At 48.8% G+C, this 22,605-nt stretch overlaps 1 protein-coding gene across 1 annotated transcript in view; it reads left to right on the top strand.

Moving 5' to 3' along the window:
* LOC119979710 (cubilin-like) overlaps positions 1-22,605 on the top strand; it is a 162,284-nt gene that overhangs the window by 23,634 nt on the left and 116,045 nt on the right. The window contains exon 4 of the mRNA XM_038822270.1: positions 20,359-20,567. Within this exon, the coding sequence (XP_038678198.1) occupies positions 20,359-20,567 (209 nt within the window). The remainder of the gene's footprint in view (positions 1-20,358; positions 20,568-22,605) is intronic.

Genomic DNA, 22,605 nt, shown 5'->3' with positions numbered 1-22,605 from the left:
GGATGTAGTGCATGGGTGTGCCCTTCTGACCAGGCAAATGGAGTCTGGGATCATCGAGGATGGTCAGGTAGCTCCCAGTGATGGATTTTGGAGAGATAAGCAGGGGAAATTGGTGAAGGCTGGTGATACCGTTGTCACAGGATGAACACTGTCACCAGTGGGCCCCTCCATGGGCCTTTAAGAATGCACAAATAGGAAACCCCACCCTGCTGAACCTGTGGGGATTCTGCCAGGATTCACCTGCTGTTCTCCCCACACAGAAATGAAATCCCAGTAAAATTCCAGAATGAATGGAAAAGATATTTAAATGACCACACAATTCTGATGAAAGGTCACACTCTGAAGCACTTTCACTGTTTCTCTTTCTCCACAGTTACTACAGTTGGACCTGGTGAGTATTTACAGAATTTTCAGCTTTAATGTTGTTTCCAACTAAAGTTTGAAGGTTTTGAGGAAGTAACAACGGAATGAGTGAATCACGTTTCATGTTGTTTGCATGGATTTTTACATGGCTTTTGGCAAGGTCCCACATGGCAGACTGGTCAGGATTGTAAAGTCCTTGGTATATAAAGGCAAGGGGCTTGGACCCAAAATTGGCTCTGCCAGGAAGCAGAGAGTGATGGTAGATGTTTTTTATAACTGGAGAGCTCTGTCCATTGGGGGGTCTTAAGGCTTAGTGTTGGTTCCTTTCTTTTCTCAGTATGTCAGTGATTTAGACTAAAGTGTAGTTGTCATGTTTGAGAAGTTTCTAGATGATATGTAGTAGCTAGTGTGGGAAAAGTCTGCAGACTGCAAAAATGTATCAACAGATTTGTCAGGTGGGCTGAAAATTAGCAAAAGGAATTCAATCTGGAGAATGTGAGGTGATGGTTTTCGGAGAATGTAATAAAACAAAAATTTGGATTTCCATGTATGTGAATGCACAGAGTGTGGTAAATAAGATTGTGAGTTCCATGTGCAGACTTACGTGGAAATATGGGGCGTGATTCTCCGAAGGCTGATGCTGGAATCGGGAAAAGCGATTGGGTGGAGAATTGCGTGTGAGGCGAAGATCGTGGCCGGATCCGGGAGCGTGTCTGAATGCCATGCTCGTTCCTCGATAAAGATGTCAGTACACTCTTCTCCACACCTACAGTAAACGCCGTTGGCAGATCATTAGCGGGCCTGACATGGTATTCTCCTGGGCTCCCGCGATGCTCCGCCTCTGGCAGGAAGAATTGCTGACGGTAAGTTTCACTTGTGGTTTTTGAAATCGGGAAACAGGCGCTGACACTGATGAAGAAGAGAGAGGAGGTAGGACATGTAAATGCGCAACTGTGGGCTGTCGGTTTTGTCACAGGACTCACTGGGGAGAGGTGTCTGCCAGGGCTAAGGGTGAGCGAGAGGATGATGGGGGTGACCAGGGGTTGGGCTGTGGGGTCAGGGTGACCCCCTCCCCCCCACAGGACTGGAGCGTCCAGGCATGGACAGCCATTGCCGCAGCCTGCAAGGCAGCCACTTTACTGTGCATCCCACTGACCGCCCTCTGTGGCCGTGGATGTGCAAAGTGACACCGACCGTATGGGTTCCCCTCCCCACCACCCCCTGCATCTCACTCTCCAGCTTCAGGTGCCTGGACCGCTCTTGCGGGGCCCTCCAGTAGAGTGCTACGAGGGTCTCACACATCGTGGTGGCCTGCTGCATCATCCACAACATTGCGCAGCAGAGGGGCGATGTGCTGGAGGAGGTGGGTGAATGCCACAACTACCTTGTCTGATGAGGAGATTGCGGGGGAGGGCGAGGATGGGCAGGACATGGGGCCTGGGCTGGCACAGGAGGCCGCACAACGTGAGCACCAGGGCAGGCGTGCATGGGATGCACTAATCGCCTCCAGGATCATCTACTAGAGGGTCTGGCCAGCTACTTGGACACCCCGCTCCACCCCCACACCACCCCCTTCCCTCCCTGTGCCACCTCCTCTCCTTTCAACCATCTCTGTGATGCCTACCTGCCTCACTGTGGGTTGCGGCACCAGGTTTGGCAGCATCAGCATCCATTGGTCAGACCCGCTTTGCCATGAGCTGTGGCTCTCTGCATCGTTTGACATCATCTGACTTCTGCCTACTGTAGCACTTTCAACTGTCCACCAGGGTTATCCCTGCATGTGAGCTGGCCATTCCAATACATGGTCCCATCATAAGTCCACAAGACATAGGAGCAGAATTAGGCCACTCGGCCCATTGAGTCTGCTCCGTCATTCAATCATGGCTGATATTTTTCTAATCACCATTCTCCTGCCTTCTCCCCATAACCGTGATCCCATTATTAATCAATAACCTATCTGTCTCTGTCTTAAAGACACTCAGTGATTTGACCTCCAAAGCCTTCTGCAGCAAAGAGTTCCACAGATTCACCACCCTCTGGCTGAGGAAATTCCACACCATCTCTGTTTTAAAGGATCGTCCCTTTAGTCTGAGATTTTGTCCCCTGGTTCTAGTTTTTCCTACAAATGGAAACATCCTCTCCACATCCACTCTATCCAGGCCTCGCAGTATCCTGTAAGTTTCAATAAGATTCCCCCCTCATCCTTCTAAACTCCAACAAGTACAGACCCAGAGACCTCAAGCCATTCCTCACACGACAAGCTCTGGATTCCAGGGATCATTCTTGTAAACATCCTCTGGACCCTTTCCAAGGCCAGCACATCCTTCCTTAGATATGGTGCCCAAAACTGCTCATAATACTACAAATGGGGTCTGACCAGAGCCTTGTACAGCCTCAGAAGTACATCCCCGGTCTTGTATTTTAACTCTCTCATCATGAATGCTAACTTTGCATTTGCCTTCCGAACTGCCGACTAAACCTGCACTTTAATCTTAAGAGAATCGTGAACAAGGACTCCCAAGTCCCTTTGTGCTGCTGATTTCCTATGCATTTCCCCATTTAGAAAATAGTTTATGCATCCATTATTCCTTCCAAGGAGCGTAATCTAACACTTTTCCATATTGTATTTTATCTGCCACTTCTTTGCCCCCCCCCCCCCCCCCCCCCCCACTGAGCATTCGGGTGGCAAGCCCAGCACCCCCGGCTTTTTGACTGTGAGCAAAGATTGCTCCCCACCTCCTCGGCTCCCCACAGAAGCCCTTCCGCCAGGTTCATGTTTTTCAATTGGAGTACTAATGAGCGCCAGTGTGAGCATTTGCTGGGGAGGCCGCTGAATGATGGGAGTGTTGCTCGTTCTGGGTGAGTGTGCTTAACACTCAATTTGGCTCTGTTTCGTTACTTAGCTCTGGAGTCGCCAGGTATCGTTAAGATACCGCCACAAGTTTCAAGGTCAAGTTCAAAGCAATAAAACCATACACCAATTAGTAATTTCAAACAACTGAGTATTATAATACAATTACAATACTACCCATGCACCCACTAAGAGGATTAAACTATTCCTACCACTAAATAAACCAATGCTTATCCTTAAAGGGAACTGCCGGATCAGGGGACAAGGCCTCTTGCTCTGCTCTGGTCTGTAGACTTCAGGTTGGTACGGGTTAAAAAGGGGTCAGGAGTGTCTATCTCTGGTAGTGATCGTTGTGAGACACTTACTTGCTGGCAGCTGCTGTCCCAAACCTCTCCTTTCTCTCGTGCAAGGTCTTCTGTGGCAAAAGCTGGTCAAGATGCTGGTCCATAGAGGAGGGCTGGTTAAGAAGAACGAACTATGTGTGGGACCTGTCTTTTATAGGTCCCAGGGCTTCGCGCCCTTTTGGGCGGACACTTTTCCTGCTGGGAATTGTTAGGCTAAATCTCAGTTCAATGAGTGAGTCGACACAGTAAGGCTTCAATCAAGTAGATAGTTTTTTACTTAGGATTGTAACACGTACAGCCATCTGATTTATGGCTGGAGAAGGCGCATTCTGCCGAGCCTCAAGTTACACACACTGATAAAGGTTGTTCCGCGCGCAATGGCCTTGGGCGGGTTACATAGCTGCCCACTCACAGTACTGTTGCTAACATAAATGTTATCTAAACCGCCACCCCCATCGCCCTCCTTAGTCAGAGCTAGAAGCAGCTGCGCAAATATACCTTACAGAATCGATTGGGTCTCTTCCCAATCGATATGTTTGAATCCCCCCAATACTGAGGCTGTTCCTTGGCTACTGGGCGGGCCTTCAGGTGCTTTGTTTTCGAACCCCGCTGGTGCCGGGGTGTCTAGTTTCCTATACACTGTTGCAATCACTTCCCCATTTGTGTCCATTGTCCCTGGGATCGTTCCATTACTATGTTAACTATTCCGGAGATTGCCTCATTAGTATGCGGAATGTTTGTTTTGGTGCTGTCTGCTCTCTTAGCAGACAGAATACACATTGGCTTGGTGTAGCCTGCTTGTGCTGTTAACATTGTCCATTTTAACCTGCAAGCTTTGCGTTCCTCCATTTTGTATTTAGGGAATGGCCAACTTCGGTGGCTACAGGAGGCCTTTGGCTATTGAGTCTTCCTCGTTAATTGTATGGAAATGGGGCTTAGAACATAGAACATAGAACAGTACAGCACAGAACAGGCCCTTCGGCCCTCAATGTTGTGCCGAGCAATGATCACCCTACTTAAACGCACGTAACCCAACAATCCCCCCATTAACCTTACACTACGGGCAATTTAGCATGGCCAATCCACCTAACCCGCACATCTTTGGACTGTGGGAGGAAACCGGAGCACCCGGAGGAAACCCACGCACACACGGGGAGGACGTGCAGACTCCACACAGACAGTGACCCAGCCGGGAATCGAACCTGGGACCCTGGAAGCTGTGAAGCATTGATGCTAACCACCATGCTACCAGTGAGGCCCCAAATTTAAGTTGTGATAATTGGTTATCCCCACGCTATGGCAAGATCCCGATTTCGCATATGGGAGCAGGCCGGTTGCACACGCAAGCTGTTTGCTGCCTGCCGCGAATCTAATTTTTGGCCTCTCCCGCTATTCACCAGCCTCAATTACGCTTGAGCGAGAACGTAACAGTCTGGCAAATCGTGCCTGTTATGAAACGGAGAATCCCGCCCATGATGTTTTGATTATGACGGACAATTGTTCAAAGCTGAGCAGGACTAACTTAAATATTCCTGGATGCAAAGTGATCAGGATTGATAGAAAGGAGGAAATAGGGAGTAGCGGTGGTATTGATTAACAGACAATTACAGTGCTGGAAACAGCGGATATTCCAGAGGGGCCGAGAGCAGAATCTATTTGGCTAGAACTAAGGAACAGAAAATATGCAATTACATTGCCTGATAAAGTCTATAGACCACAATCTAATGGGAATGTGTTTGGGATATTTTCTTAGAACAACACAATCTGGCACAGGTGAATGCCATCTTCCATGCTGAGTCCCCTTGTAGACAGATACTTTCATCAGGAATAAGTCTTTTTGCGTCCAGTTGCGGATTGGGGCAGCGGTGACTGGCAAGATGTCCATGCAGTTAAACGTCGCAACAACTTTGTTGGCCCTCCCTGGGGATGGCAGGTGTGCCAGCAGCACAAGCCTGCTCAGTGCGTGCTCATTTGCAATCTACAAACCTGGGTGACGCTGAAGGCGTACTTGTACGCTGCAAGTAACAGGGCCCATCGCTGATTCCTTGTGGGCGCTATTAGTGGGACTGTCGTGTCCTCTTTGAAAAGCTCGAGCAATGGCTTCTGGTCCATCACAATGGTGAAATCGACGCCCCATACTCAAATTGGTGAAATCTCTTCACTGCAAATACGACAGTCAAACCTTCATCTTCCATGTGGGCGGAATCGCATTCTGCAGTGGCCAGAGTCCTTGATGTGTTTCCTTACCATCAGCCCTGTTGATGGACAAACTGCTCCGGTTTTATGCTGCAAAGGCCTCCTCCTGAGGCGCCCTCCATGCCCATTATTGGTGCTTCTTCAGCAAAGCGTGTAGTGAGGCAAGGATGGTCGGTAGGCCAGGAATAAATTTCCCATCGTCGTAATTGACTAGATGTATGAACAACAGTATCTCTGTCGTATTTTCCAGAGTGGGGTTTGCTTTATTGCCTCCACCTTCACCTCAACCAGTTTAGTCCATCCTGATCCATGCCATAACCCAAGTATGTAACTTCCTTTGCATAGAAAACGCACTTTCCCCTCTTGAGCCGGGCGCCCCTCTCGCAGAACCGATGGATGACTTCCTTCAGATTGCTCAGATGCTCCCTTTCCGTGGCTCCAGTAACCAGGACGTCGTCCAGGCACTGCCACACGCGGTAGCCCTCTCAGCATGTTCTCCATTATGCTCTGAAAAATTGTGCAAGCCGACAACACTCCAAGCGACAACCCTGTGTACTCATACAGCCCCTGTGGATATTAATGGTTTAGTAATGGAATTGGCGTCCAGCTCCAGCTAGAGATAGGCGTGGCTCATGTTACACTTGGAAAAGGAATGACCCCCAGCTAACTTTATGTATGGGTCTTCTATCAGCGGCATTGCGTACCTTTCCTACCTTGTTTACAGTCAACTCATAATCTCCACACAGGTGTACGGTTTTGTCAGGTTTTAGTACCCGATCTACTGGCATTGCCCAATCAGCAACTGCACAGGTTGGAGGATATGGAGGCCTTACAATTGGTTGGGTTCATCCTCGACTTTCCCCAGCAGCGCATAGGGTACCGATGGGCTGATTGGACTCTTTCTGTGCTGTAAGAATTCTGTGATTTGCAAGTCCTCAGATACTTAAGCCGTCCAAGGCTGGATGCAAAAGATCTGGACAGCATTCAGACTTAGGCTGACAAGTGACAAGTAACCAGGCAATGACCATCTCCAACAAAATAACAATTTTACCTTCTGCCACAAGGATTTTTGGCATCACCATTGCCAAAACCCCCACTATCCATACCCTGGTGGATTCCATTGATCAAACACTTAACTGGATTAACTAAATAAATATTGAGGCTACACGAGCAAGTCAGGAATTAGAATTTTTTCTTGGTCCGGCTTATTTCAGTCTACCTTCTTTTCCTTTTTTGTCCAACTTTTTCATTCTTAACTGAATTTCAGTTAACTCAGAATCACCAGTTTGAAGTTTCTTTGCTTTCAATTTTGAATGCTGTGTTACTTCAATCATATCAGCATTACACAATCGTGGGGCAGTGGCATAGTGGTTAGCACTGCTGTCCCAACACCAGGGACGTGTTTCAATCCAGCCTTGATTCATTATGTGGAGTTTGCATTTTTCCCTGTGTCTGCGTGAATTTCCTCTGGGTGCTCCGGTTTTCTCCCACAAGCCCGAAAGACATGATGTTAAATGAATTGGACATTCTGAATTCTCCCTCTGTGTACCCAAACAGGCGCCGGAATGTGGCGACCAGGGTCTTTTTGCACAGTAACTTCATTGCAGTGTTAATGTAAGCCTACTTGTGACAATACATGCAGCACAGTAGCACAGTGGTTAGCACTGTTGCCTCACAGCTCCAGGGTCCCAGGTTCAATTCCTGGCTTGGGTCAGTACGGAGTGTGCATGTTCTCGCCGTGTCTTCGTGGGTTTCCTCCGGATGCTCCAATTTCCTCCCACAGTCCAAAGATGTGCAGATTAGGTGGATTGGCTATGATAAATTGCCCTCACTGTCCAAAAACATTAGGTGAAGTTACTGGGTTATGGGGATAGGGTTGAGGCGTGGGCTTGAGTGAGGTACTCCTTCCAGGGGCCGTGCAGACTCGATGGGCCTAATGGCCTCCTCCTGCACTGTAAATTCTATGATCTATGAATAAGATTATTATTATAAAAGTGTGTGGCCTCTCAGGGTGGAATGGCAACTGGTCCTTGCTGGGGAACTGCACCTTTACGTGATCTCTCGGAGCCTATTTCCTGTCTCTGGTGTCCCACTCGACACTAGCGCCTGCTATCCGGGAACGCTGAGTTGGGGGAACCTCCCTGGTCGCTCCATGGTGAATCGCGGGAGCTGTTGTGGGACCTGCAGTGACCTCTGCCCTGTGATGATGTCGGATTTGAGGTCTGGATTCTTTCAGTGAACATTTGTGAAAGTGCCTTTTTGGATTTTATCCATAACCTTTCCCATCACTGGATCGATCTTGGATACTTTTGTATTTTTTTTTAAAAAATAATTTTTATTGGAATTTTTTGAAAATATATATCAACAAAACATAATAACAATAACAATAATAATAATAAACACCCCCCGGCACCCGTAACAACGCATATAACAAACCCCCCACCCCCCCCCCCAACCCCAATAAACAACAGAATAAATTAACAATAAGCAAATTAACTTAAACTCATGAAGAGGAGGAGTTCACCCTCTCCAGGGCGTCCGCCCATGTCCCCTCCTCAATCTGCTCCCCCAGTTCCACCTCCCACTTAGCCTTCAGCTCCTCTACCGACGCCTCCCCCCACCTCCTGCATTACCTGGTAGATGTCAGACACCTACCCATCCCCGACCCACACCCCCGAAAGCACCCTATCCCTTACCCCCCGCGGGAGCAGCAAAGGGAACCCCTCCACCTGTCGCCTAGCAAACGCCTTGACCTGAAGGTACCTGAACATATTCCCCGGGGGGAGCTCAAACTTCTCCTCCAGTTCACCAAGGCTCGCGAACCTCCCGTCAATAAACAGGTCTCCCAACTTCCTAATGCCCGCCCTGTGCCACCCCAGGAACCCGCCATCCATGTTCCCTGGGACAAACCGGTGGTTCCCCCGCAGCGGGGCCTCCACCGAGCCCCCCACTTCCTCCCTGTGTCGCCTCCACTGCCCCCAAATTTTGAGGGTGGCCGCCACCACCGGGCTTGTGGTGTACCTCGTTGGAGGGAGCGGCAACGGAGCCATTACCAGTGCCTTCAGGCTCGTGCCTCCGCAGGACGCCATCTCCATCCTTTTCCATGCTGCCCCCTCCCCCTCCATTACCCACTTGCGTACCATCGAGACATTAGCCGCCCAATAGTACCCAGAGACGTTGGGCAGCGCCAGCCCCCCTTTATCCCTGCCCCGCTCCAAAAAGACCCTCCTTACCCTCGGAGTCCCGTGTGCCCAAACAAATCCCAGAATGCTGCTGTTCACCCTCCTAAAAAAGGCCCTCGGAACGAAAATGGGGAGGCACTGAAACAAAAACAAAAACCTCGGGAGCACCGTCATTTTAACAGACTGTACTCTACCCGCCAACGACAACGGCAGCATGTCCCACTTTTTAAATTCCTCCTCCATCTGCTCCACCAACCTAGTAAAATTGAGCTTGTGCAGAGTCCCCCAGCTCCTAGCCACCTGAACCCCCAGGTACCTAAACTCCTCACTGCCCTCTTTAAACGGGAGCCTACCAATCTCCTCCTCCTGATCTCCCGGGTGTACGACAAACAGCTCACTCTTGCCCAGGTTCAATTTATATCCTGAGAAACTCCTGAACTCAGCAAGAATCTCCATCACCTCCGGCATTCCCCCCCGGGTCTGCTACATACAACAGCAGTCGTCCGCATACAGCGACACTTGGTGCTCCTCCCCACCTCGCACCAAAACCCCTCCACCTCCTCGACTTCCTGAGTGCCATGGCAAGAGGCTCTATTGCCAGCGCAAAAAGCAAGGGGGACAGGGGGGCACCCCTGCCTCGTCCCACGGTGGAGCCTGAAGTACTCGGACCTCCTCCCATTTGTCGCTACACTCGCCATCGGGGCCTCGTACAGCAACCTCACCCATTTAATAAACCCCACCCCAAACCCGAACCTCTCCAACACCTCCCACAAGTACCCCCACTCAACCCTGTCAAGGCCTTCTCCGCATACAATGCCACCACAATCTCCGCCTCTCCATCTGCTGCCGCATCATTATCACATTTAGCAGCCTTCGCACGTTAGTGTTCAGCTGCCTCCCCTTCACAAAACCTGTCTGATCTTCATGCATCACCCCCGGCACACAGTCCTCTATTCTAGTGGCCAAGATCTTCGCCAGCAACTTGGCGTCTACATTCAGCAGTGAAATCGGCCTGTATGAACTGCACTGCAAGGGGTCATTATCATGCTTCAGGATCAGGGAGATTAGTGCCCGAGACATCATTGTGGGCAGAACACCCCCCTCCCATGCCTCGTTAAAGATCCTGACCAACAGGGGGCCCAGCAGGTCCCCATATTTCTTATAAAATTCAACCGGGGAACCCATCCGGTCCCGGCGCCTTCCCGACTGCATGTGGCCAATCCCACTGACCAGCTCCTCCAACTCGATCGGCGCCCCAGTCCCTACCACCTGCTCCTCCTGCAACCCTGGAAATCGGAGCCTGTCCAAACATTCTCCATTCCCCCTCCCACCACCGGCGGCTCCGACCGGTACAGTTCCCTATAGAAGTCCCTAAAGACCTCATTGACCTCTGCCCCCTGCCGCACCACATTCCCACCTCTATCCTTCACTCCACCAATCTCTCTAGCCGCGTCTCGCTTATGCAGCTGGTGCACCAGCATCCTGCTCGCCTTCTCTCCATACTCATAGACCGCTCCCTGCACCTTCCTCCACTGTGTCTCCGCCTTTCCGGTGGTCAATAAATCAAACTTGGCCTGCAAGCTACGCCGTTCCCCCAGCAATCCCTCCTCCGGGGCCTCCGCATACCTCCTATCCACACTCAACAGCTCCTCCACCAGTCTCTCCCTCTCCCTCCTCTCCCCCCTCTCCCTATGGGCTCGGATGGAGATCAGCTCCCCTAATCACCCTGCCTTCAGAGCCTCCCACACCATCCCCACCTGGACCTCCCCAGTATCATTAACCTCGAGGTACCTCTCGATACATCCCCGAACCCTCCTACACACCTCCTCATCAGCCAACAACCCACGTCCAGACGCCAAAGCGGGCGCTGGTCCCGCCCTCCCCCATCTCCAGATCCACCCAATGCGAAGCATGGTCCGAAATCGCGATAGCCGAATATTCGGCTTCCTCCACCCTCGGGACCAGTCCCCTGCTCAAAACAAAGAAATCAATGCGGGAATAAACCATGTGCACATGGGAGAAAAAAGAGTACTCCCAAGCCCTCGGCCTCCCGAACTCCAGGGATCCACTCCTCCCATCTGGTCCATAAACCCCCTCAGTACCTTGGCCGCCGCTAGCCTCCTGCCTGTCCTTGAACTAAAATGAGCCAGTAAGGGATCCAGCACCGTATTGAAGTCCCCCCCCCCCCCCCCATGATCAAGCCCCCCACCTCCAGGCCAGGAATGCGGCCCAACATACGCCTCATGAAACCAGCATTATCCCAATTTGGGGCGTACACATTAACCAACACCACCCTCTCCCCCTGCAGCTTACCGCTCACCATCACATATCTGCCGCCACTAGCAGCCACAACCTCAGACACCTCAAACGCCACCCTCTTCCCCACCAGGATCGCCACTCCCCGGTTCTTCGAGTCGAGTCCTGAGTGGAAAACCTGCCCCATCCACCCCTTCCTCAGACGGACCTGGTCCGCCACCTTCAGGTGGGTCTCCTGGAGCATGGCCACGTCCGCCTTCAGCCCCTTCAGATGCGAAAACACCCGGGCCCGCTTAACGAGCCCATTCAACCCCCTCACGTTCCACGTAATCAGCCGGATCAGGGGGCACCCCGCCCCCCCTCAGCCGGATCAGGGGGCACCCCGCCCCCCCGCCCCGTCGACTAGCCATAACGCATCGACTGCTCGCCCCTGGCCATCACCCATTCGGCCTGTTTTCCACGGCGATAGAACCTCACCCCGACCCCCCCAAACTCCCCCTGGCCAATCCAGCAGCAACCCGGTATCCCCCCCCACCCAGGCTAGGACCCCTCCTAGCCGCGACTCTCCCTCCACTGTACTCCCGTGAGCCAGCTGCCTTTTGCTGACCCCGGCAGCTCCCGCTCTAACTCCGACCCCTCCCGATATGAGGTCCCCCCTCCTCCCCTGCATCAGCTCCTGGGCACCGCTTCAGCGCGGGGAACCCGGTCTAATAACCACGCCCCTCGCCACCAGCTCCACCCCCTCGTCCCGCAGCGCAGGAAACCAGAGAAAAGCCCACGCTTTCACACTGCCCCACCCCACCAATGCAGCTCCCAAACCGCAGTTCCAACCCAACCACCAACTCCGTACAAACAAAGACACAGATCAACCACAAACCCCAGTATCCCCCTTAGAACACAGAACCATAACCCACATCGTCCGAAAGCGAGAGAAAAACAAAAACAAACAGAATAACCCGCTACAGCATAAACAATGATACATGAATAGAATAGAAAAACTCACACAGCCCCCAATCTCTAGTTCGAGTCCAGCTTATCAGCCTGCACAAAGGCCCACGCTTCCTCCGGGGACTCAAAGTAGTGACGCCGGTTCTTGTAGGTGACCCACAGGCGCGCAGGCGGCAACATGCCGAACTTATCATTACCCAAAATAAACTGCATTCCTGGACAAGATAGTTTCTCTTTTACTCCTACTACCACTTCACCACTCTTCACTGGACTTTCCAACCATACCTTATATAATGGAACACTACTCTTCTCACCTTGAACTCCACTATTGCCACCTTTTCTGACATATATCCTCTCAATCTACATAAGCTCCTCATCTCGTACCATCAAAGATGGACTAGCTCTCGTATCTCTTAAAATTGGACTTGTTTACCTACTTCTCCTGCTACACATGAGTAAACTTTACCCACACAAGTAAATTCTTTAAAGAGATCTGCACCTTCTGATCAATCAACTCTTGATCAGGCTGTACATCTTTGCATCTCCTTCGCTTCACTTGGGCTTTCCTTTTCCAATTTAAAAAACCCCACTGGCTTATTCTGTTTTACCACATCAGCCTTCCCAAGTGCTTTTCTTCAGCCCCCAACTCGGTGACTTTACATGGCCTAGTTTATTACAGTAAAAACATCTGAAACTACTTTTAATTTCTCTTCCACCCTCCTGGATTTCTTTTTAATCTGAGGTACACTCTCCTTATTTCTCCATCAGATCCCTTTACTTTACCACTTGAGTATTTCTCTTTTCCCCCAGTTCATATCCCTCACACCGGCTCAACTGATGTTGTAAACCAAACTTTGATTTAAGAACTAATTCATAACTCATCTCCCATTTCGGCTGCTAATCTCGCGTTTAACCCTCTGCTCTTTCCACATTAGTTCTCACTACATCAGGAATTGAATTTTTAAACTCCTCCAAAACTATCATTTCTCTAAGAGCTTCATACGTTCGTTCTATTTTCAAAGCCCTTGTCCACCTATCAACATTACTCTGTTTGAGCCTTTCAAACTCCTTGTATGTTTGACCAGGTTCTTTCTTTAAATTTCTAAACCTTTGTAGGCTTCAGGCACTAATTCATATGCACCTAAGATGGATTTTGTCACATCCTCATATGTCCCAGACACCTCCTCTGATAGTGATGGAAATACTTCACGAACTCTACCTGCCAACTTTGTTTGAATCAGGAATACGCACATGTATTCCACATGTCCTGTGACCATTTCATTTGTTTAGCTGCCTTCCCAAATGAAATGAAAAGGCTTCTACCTCCTTCTCATCAAACTTTGGCAATGCTTGGACATATTTAAATGGATCCCCACCAAGCCTTCGACTATGTCACTCTTTCTCACTATCCTCATTACTATCCTCAAACTCTACGTTTCTCTTTACGTCCGCCAATTGTAACTGACTGTCACGTTTCATGGCCATGTTCTGACGTTTTGGCCAGATGGGAGAGGGTACAGTACATGCTTTAAGAGACTTAGGCACACTATCTGCCTTTATCTTGAGTTTTATAGAACATAGAACAGTACAGCACAGAACAGGCCCTTCGGCCCTCAATGTTGTGCCGAGCCATGATCACCCTACTCAAACCCACCCTATACCCATAACCCAAGGCCTTTAAGAATGCACAAATAGGAGATCCCATCCTGCTGAACCGTGGCGATTTTGTCAGGATTTACCTGCAGTTCTCCCCACAAAGAAGTGAGACCCCAGTCCAGAAAGTCAGGAAAAACTGACCGCACAATTCTGATGAAAGGTCACAATCTGCAGCACTTTCACTGTTTTTCTCTCTCCACAGTTACCACTGGGCTTGGCGAGTATTTACAGAATTTTCAGTTTTAATGCTGTTTCCAACTAAGGTGTAAGATTCTTGAGGAGGTAACAAGGAAATAAGTGAATCATGTTTTTTACATGGATTTTAACAAGGTCCCACAAAGCAGACTGGTCAGGACTGTGACAGTCCTTGACTGTAACACATCCAAGGAGCTTGGATCCAAAATTGGCTCAGTGGCTGGAAGCAGAGGGTATGGTAGATGATGTTTTTTTTATAACTGCAGTGCTCTTCCCTTTGGGGGTCTTAAGGGCTTAGTGTTGGCTTCTTTGTTTCTCTAGGTATGGCAATGATATAGGCTTAAGTGTAGTCATCATGACTGAGATGTTTGCAGATGGTACAGAAATTGGTCATGTCGTTACTTGTGTGGGAAACGGCTGTAGTCTCCAAAAATGTATCAACAGATTCATCGGGTGCGCTGAAAAGTAGCAAATGGAATTTAGTCTGGAGAATGTGAGCGGATGGGTTTGGGAGGAATGAATCAAAAATTAGTATTTTCGTGTGTGTGAATTCACAGAATGTGGTAAATACGATTAGTGAGTTACATGTGCAGATTGACATGTGAAAATATAATGTTGATTATAACAGACTTTGTTCAAAGCAGGGCAAGACTGGGTATTACATTAATTTTTAAATGGACTTTATTCCAAACATATTGTCATGGGAATGTCCCTTAAAGAACTGTTTGGCTTCTCAAATGGCTGCAGTGATGTCATTGTGTGGGTGGAGCTGGGCAGTGGCTCTGGTTTTTCCTTTCGTTTTGAGCAGGAAGCCGTTGGTGGCTGAATCCTCAAATACCTAATCATGTCCCTGGAAAACCTAAATGGCAACACCCCAAGGTTGGCTTGTCGACCTGCCACATTCATTGGAAACACCTCACTCTTTCCAAAATTCAGTTCATAGCTTGAGAAAGCCCCAAACCTCTCTTGTAAGTCCGCAATTCCCCAATACTCTCCAATGGGTCCGACATGAACAACAGCATGTCGTCTGTGTATAGTGACACCCGGTGTTCCCTACTCCCCCTGCAACTCTACTGAGCCCGTAAGGGCCATCGCCAAGGGCTCTATTGCCAGCGGGAATAGCAGCGTCCACAGTGGACACCCCTGTCTTGTTCCCCTGTGCGACCCGAAGCTCCATGAACTCAGCTCGTTAGTCCGTACACTCGTCACCCGGGTACAACAGACTTACCCAACACCACAAACTTTGGCCCGAAGCCTAACCTCCAGCCAGTGTGGCACATGGTCTGAGATCATGATTCCCATGTACTCTGCCCCCACCACCCTCACCAACACCACTCGGCTCACTACGAAAAAGTCAATTCTGGAGTATACCTTGTACACGTACAAGCACCCTTTCCCCCGGGTTCGTGACCCTCCACGGATCCACAATTCCCATCCTTTCCATAATCCTTCCCAGCTCCTTCACCATCCTCACCTTGCTATTGACTTAGGGCTCGACCTATCGACTCGTCTCAAACACACAATTAAAATCACCTCCTATAATCAACTGAAGCATGTCCAGTTCCAGAATCGTTCCCAGCAACCCCTTCACAAACCACGCACCATTCAATTTAGCGTATAAAGGTTCACTAGCACCACCGCATCCTTTCCAACACCTCACTCACTATCACGTACCTTCCACCCGAGTCCCGCACTTCCTTGGCTCCTACAAACCCCCCGTCATTTTGCTCAGCAGGATGGCCAACCCCTGAGACTTTGAATCAAACTCCGAGTGAAATACCTGACCCTCCCATCCGTTACTCAACATAACCTGATCCTTCACCCAGAGGTGCGAACTGCTGCAGAAAGACCATTCCCTCCCGCCTTCAAGCTCCTCAAGTGCATGAAGACCTGAGACCTCTTCACCGGCCTGTTCAATCCCCCGTACCTTCCATGTTACGAACCTTCCCAGAGGCTTGTGCATCCACTCCCCCGCTACTGTTTCGCCATCCGCTCCTTCCAATTCTGCGTCCTTAATCTTGCCCTGAACCGGACCCATCCAAGTTTGGCCTCCTTCTCTGCCCATGACCCTACTAATTTTTAATAATAATTTAGAGTACACAATTATTAGTTTTTTTTCCAATTAAGGGGCAATTTAGCATGGCCAATCCATCTTACATACACATCTTTGGGGTGTGGGGGTGAAACCCACGCCAACAAAGGGAAAATGTGCAAACTCCACTCATGGACCCAGGGCAGGATTCAAAACCCGGGTCCTCAAGCGCTGTAGGTCCCGTGCTAACCACTGCACCCTGACTATGACCCCACTCATTCTCCAACACTGCCGCCACGTCATCGTCCCTTCCACCACTCCTCCCCAAACCCTTCATCATCTCCCTTCCCCACCCCACGTGGCCTAACCTCCATGGCCACCTCCCCAATCACTGCCGTTCACCAGCATTACTGCCAGCGTGGCAACTCCTGCTCAAGAGAGCCCTCCTATCTACCTCTCCACCCTCTCCCCTCACCTGGACTGTGCAAATGACCCATCCTCCCCACACAAACAAAGACAGTTCCAAACCACAGGTTCCCCTCTCCAAAAAAATCCACAAATAGGAGGGGGGGGGGGCATTTGCCCCCTTACAAACTTGTTGCCCCTGTTGCAGACATCACAATGGCAAAGCCACATTCAGTACACGCTTTAAGAGGTTTAGGGCACACTGTCTCCCTTGATCCTGAAGTTTTATTTTAATTCTAGTCATGGATCCAAGTGACTCTTAGCTTACTTCTTCAGAAGTGGTTATAGGCCGTACGTAGAAACTACGAGTAGGGTATCATGACCGCCCACCCAGTTTAAATCTATCTTCCTTAACCCTGATCTACCTAACAATGCTGGAAAATTTCCTCAGACAACGTAGAGAGGCAACTCCGCTTTTGATCATTTTCTTCCACATTTACCATGTTGTATCGCTTCAGTGGCAGGACCTGCTCAGTGTATGTCATCAAGGTGACATCTGATAGTTGTTTATCTTCTACTGTATATTGTCTCAGGTATGAATGATACTGCTGTTCCCATATCCACCCAAAAGTATTGCTGATATCCTGGGCAAAATTCTCCCCTATCCGGCAGGGGTGGGGTCCCAGCTAGCGAGTGGCGTCAACCACTTCAGCGTCGGGCCTCCCCAAAGGTGTTGATTTCTCCGCACCTTTAGGGGCTAGGCCCGCGCTGGAGTGGCTCCCGCTCCGCCGAATGGGGGCAAAACTGGCGCCAACGGCCTTTGGCCGCCCGGCGTTGGGCTGGCCAAAAGGCCTTCGCCGGTCGGCGTGAGTTTTCGCATGCCCATGCACATTAGCGGCTGCTGACGTCATCACCGGCGCATGTGCGGTGGAGGGGGTCTCTTCTGCCTCCGCCATGGTGGAGGCCGTGGCGGCGGCGGAAGAAAAAGAGTGCCTCCACGGCACTGGCCTGCCCACCGGTCGGTGGGCCCCAATCGCGGGCCAGGCCATCATGGGGGAACACCCCCCCGGGTCCGATCGCCCGCGCCCCTCCCAGGACCCCAGGGGCCCGCTCGCGCCGCCAATCCCGCCGGCACCGAGGTGGTTTAAACCATGTCGGCGGGACAGACCTGACAGCGCCGGGTCTTTGGCCCATCGCGGGCCGGAAAATCGCCGCGGGGGGCACGCCGATCGGCCAGGATTCCTGGGTGGCGGGGAATTCCGGCCACGGTGTGGGAAGGATTTACGCCGGCCCCGGGCGATTCCCCGACCCTACGGGGGTTCGGAGAATTCCGTCCCCTTTCACTGAAAAGACACCAAGCTTGAATTCTTTAAGCTGACTTGACAACTTGTCCCTTAATGAGTCTTCAGTTTCATCACTTACCTGGTGAACTTGACCAGCTGTTTTTCTTGGTACATTTTTTTGTGCTGATGAAGGTTCGTGTGACCACCAGCCCTTTACAGTGCAGCCTACCGTATCACAATTTTTGCATTTATTCTCCTTACTCCAACACTCCTGCTAAATTTTCTCATTTTCTCATTGTACTAGATGGAATAACATGTGGAGGGAAGTTTAAGACTGAGAGTGGATCATTTACCAGCCCCAATTATCCGGAACCATATCCAAATAATGCCGAATGCATTTGTACATACAAGTGGCCAAACGGGACAGAATAACTTGAAATTGGATGGTTTTCAGTAAGTAACAGTGTTTCCACATGGGCATTGTAACTGTCAAAGGCAGCTAGTGCTGTATAGGCACTAAAGAGTCTGAATATCTTTAAATTCAACCTGGCCCATAGTTAATGTTTTTGCTTTGTCAATGAGAAAGGACAATCATAATGATCTACAATGGAACATTTCCAGAATAGAAAGAAACCCATGTGATGTATCAGACCATCTTTCCATCTGCATTATAGAATCAGAGAACATTCCAACACGCAAGGGAGCCTGTCTGCCCATTGTGATTGGACAGAGCTGTCCCATTAGACTCATTCCCTTTCTCTCTGTTCTCACATCTCTGCAACATATTCTTTCGTAAAGTTTTGTAAATGTTCTCTTCACTTTAAGGCCATGTCTGCTTTCCCAGTATTGGACAAAATGAACCCAATCACAAACCATCAATTTCCACGGACTAAACATTGGGCTAAATGTTTCAGCTGGAACTTAAACAGCTGTTATCCTGCTGAAGTATTGGCTCGAAGATTGGAGAATTAATCAGGATTTGAGTTATCCAAATAATGAAAGATGCTGATATCTGACCAGCCATCGGACTTCCAGCTGCAGATGCAGATGGATACCTACAGCCCATGAACCAATTGTTAAAAAAGTTAGTCGCCCAACCCAGAGGCAATTTTAGAGTGGGGTGGGTAGGGCTCAGAGGCGATGCCTGCCCCTGCCTTAAGACCCATACATGACCACTTACAGGCTATTTAAGGGTTGTTTCCCACCGTCTCAATTTTTAGTTTGGCAGATGCCGGCTCGCTGAGGCTGCAAAGTAGAAAGAATCACAGCCACGATCTCAGGTGGAATGGGGCCACCTCCATTGAAAGCTGCCTTCTGACTGGACTTCCCTTCTTTCGTGGACTGGACACCTCCGGACCTCGCACCTGTTTGACCGATCCGCTGATTAAGCACGTACCCCACTCACATATCCCACCATCCAGCAAAGCCCAAAGCATCCCCTACCCTACCCTCCCTTCCCTGGGAGTTCTGCCACTCTGCTCACACTGCATCAGATTGGCTGACTTCCAAGTATTGCCAGTTAACATTAATTTAGGAGTGAAATGTCATCCGGCCTTCTGGAATCAGTGGGATTAATTCCCCTCCAACTCTCTGAATACTGGGGCTCGATCCCCCATCTGAGTGTAATCAGAGTGTAATGGGCAATCATCAAACTACACAGAAGGAAAAGTCCAGCTACACAGATTATTAAAACATAGCAAACACAAACAGAAAATATTTTAAAGGCTAAAGGGATGCTCACCTTTATATTGCAAGGAATCAAATATAAGTGATTAGAGGTCTTTGGCAACTATATAAAGTCCTGGTTAGACCACACTGCACTGAACCACAACAAACTGTTCAAGGCAGCAGTTCTGAAGAAGGATTTATTTGGTTTTTACGCAAGTGCCGCATAAATTTACCACAATCACACCAGGAGTCCAAGGGTTAAGCTCCAACCAAAGTCTTCAAATGCAAATTGTTAATTTTCTCATGTGAAAGATTGCCAGGGTTCTGGGAAAAGGCAGAGGAGTGGGACATGGTGAGTTGCCCTTCCAATGAGCCAACATGTATTCGATGGGCCAAATGGTCACCTTCTATGCCACAAAATCAAAATCAATCAAATCAAATCAAACAACAATTTTAAGATTGTATTAGTTTGGAACTCATGATCGAGTTAGATCAATCTTAATTTTATACTCGGATTGATAAAATCTTGAATCGATGTGGGGAAAGGCAAGTCTTTGGAGTTAGGTCAAAGATCAAACACTAAATAATGGAAGTGACTCAATGGATCAAATGTCCAATACCTATTCCTCAGTTCCAATGCTCTTAAAGCAACTGGGTTGAGAAATGGAAATTCATATTTTGGCATCTTCATTGCAATAAATAGCAGGAAAAAATATGACAGCAATATTCAGTCAGGAGATTAAATACTACAGATGATATCAATGGTAAGGAGAATTGTATTTAGTTTGTGGAAAGATTGATTGACTGAATGGCTGTTCCATGTTTCATGCTTTGTTATATTTTCAATACATACCCCACTCTTTTAATGTTCTTTATCGATGTGTGTGTGCATATGTTGCCCAGTTTACGAAGTAAATTGTTAATTGTAATAGGTGATTACGACAAATACATTTTCAATTTACTATCATTCTCTCCCCAGGCTGGAAGTGTCATTGCTGTGCTCAAACGATTATGTTGCAATATATGATGGAGCTTCAACAGATTCTCCTCTGATTGCAACAATATGTACTGGATCAAACCACACATTTACATCATCATCCAACACGATGACCATTTGTTTCAAATCTGATCGCCTTAAAACGAATGCTGGCTTTACTGCATATTACTACTCTCAGCCGTTGTTCCAAAGTAAGTGTGTAAAATTTCCTGTCTTGTTCAGTACAGTTTAAATTGGCGCAAATGTGTTGTTAGTTTCCTGGAGCCACTGGGCATCAGCTAAGGCATTGATCAATTGTATTTTACCTTAATTGAGTCAAATTCATTAATATAATTTAATCAAAGAACATTAAATGAGGAAGTAAATAAGTTGTGGACATACTTGCAAAATCTTCCTGGTTGAAATACCTGGGAATTTCTTGCTTCACAGGAAAAATTCACTTGTGCCTGGCTCCATCCTCGATCTGAAGCTTCAGGTGGGTGTAGCCTGGCAGCAGCAGCCTATCCACGGCGCTGCTGCTGAATATAGAAGAGCTGCAGGCCTCTGTTTGGACGCAGCTCTCAACAGGTTGGACCTCAGCCCCTTGTCTCCTTCATTCTGGCTGATGGCCAGTTCCTGGCTGATCGATGCACAAATGATGAGTGGGCCTTCTCAAAAGAGGTGACATAGGTGGCTCCACTGCCAATACAGCTGCCGATTGAGACTTTGTCGCATAAACAAGATTCCACTCACTGTGTTATGTGGAAACTTGCTGTAACTTCTCGTGTCCTCAGGAACCATGTGTGAAGAAATTGATGTCAGCTGGAGGAATCATGAGCACCATGATTCAGAGCTTGAGCAGAAGCTGGAATTTGTATATACAAAGCTGAGAGTTACAAGGCTAGCAAGGGCTTGAATTAGCAAAAGAACAAGGTTTGAAAGTGGAGGCAATGGTACTTTAACAGTCTGTGGTACCCAGGATCCAATCCTGTCCGCCAGGCTGTGGTTTGCCTTGAGGAGGGCGACCCACCCCGATTACCTATTAGCCAAACAGATGGACACAGTAACTGAGAGCCACAGCAGTATCACTGGCATTGATGGCAACTGCTGAGGCTGCATCTGGAAAAAGAGGATGTTGTTCATGGGCAGTACCCCCATGACCAGCCAAGTGGGGTCTGGGGTCATCGGGGCTGGTTAGGCAGGTCCCAGAGTTGAGTTTGTAGGGAAATCAGGGGGAAATTGGTGAGGCCGGTGATGCTGTTGTCCACAGAATGAACACTGTCACTAGTTGGTCCCTCCATGGGTCATTAAGAATGCACAAATAGGAGACCCCACCCTGCTGAACCGTGGGGATTCTGTCAGGATTTACCTGCTGTTCCCCACACACAGAAGCAAGACCACAGTCGAGAACGTCAGGAAAAGTCATTTAACTGACCCCACAATTCTGATGAAAGGTCACAATCTGAAGCACTTTCACTGTTTTTCTCTCTCCACAGTTACCACTGGGCTTGGTGAGTATTTACAGAATTTTCAATGTTAATGCTGTTTCCAACTAAGGTGTAAGATTCTTGAGGAGATAACAAGGAAATAAGTGAATCATGTTTTTTACATGGATTTTAACAAGGTCCCACAAAGCAGACTGGTCAGGACTGTGACAGTCCTTGACTGTAACACATCCAAGGAGCTTGGATCCAAAATTGGCTCAGCGGCTGGAAGCAGAGGGTCATGGTAGATGATGTTTTCTTTTATAACTGCAGTGCTCTTCCCTTTGGGGGTCTTAAGGGCTTAGTGTTGCTTCTTTGTTCTCTAGGTATGGCAATGACATAGGCTTAAGTGTAGTCGTCATGATTGAGATGTTTGCAGATGGTACAGAAATTGGTCATGTAGTTGCTTGTGTAGGAAAAGGCTGTAGACTGCAAAATTGTATCAACAGATTCATCGGGTGTGCTGAAAAGTAGCAAATGGAATTCAGTCTGGAGAATGTGAACGGATGGGCTTGGAGGAATGAATCAAAAATTAGTATTTTCGTGTGCGTGAATCACAGAATGTGGTAAATACAATTAGTGAGTTACATGTGCAGATTGACATGTGAAAATATAATGTTGATTATAACAGACTTTGTTCAAAACAGGGCAAGACTGGGTATTACATTAATTTTTAAATGGACTTTATTCCAAACATATTGTCATGGGAATGTCCCTTAAAGAACTGTTGGCTTCTCAATGGCTGCAGTGATGTCATTGTGTGGGT

The sequence above is a fragment of the Scyliorhinus canicula genome, chromosome 16 (assembly GCF_902713615.1).
Source record: "Scyliorhinus canicula chromosome 16, sScyCan1.1, whole genome shotgun sequence".
Classification (NCBI taxonomy): Eukaryota; Metazoa; Chordata; class Chondrichthyes; order Carcharhiniformes; family Scyliorhinidae; genus Scyliorhinus; species Scyliorhinus canicula.
Note: the sequence above shows the minus strand (reverse complement) of the source record. Positions and strands in the feature narration are given on the sequence as shown.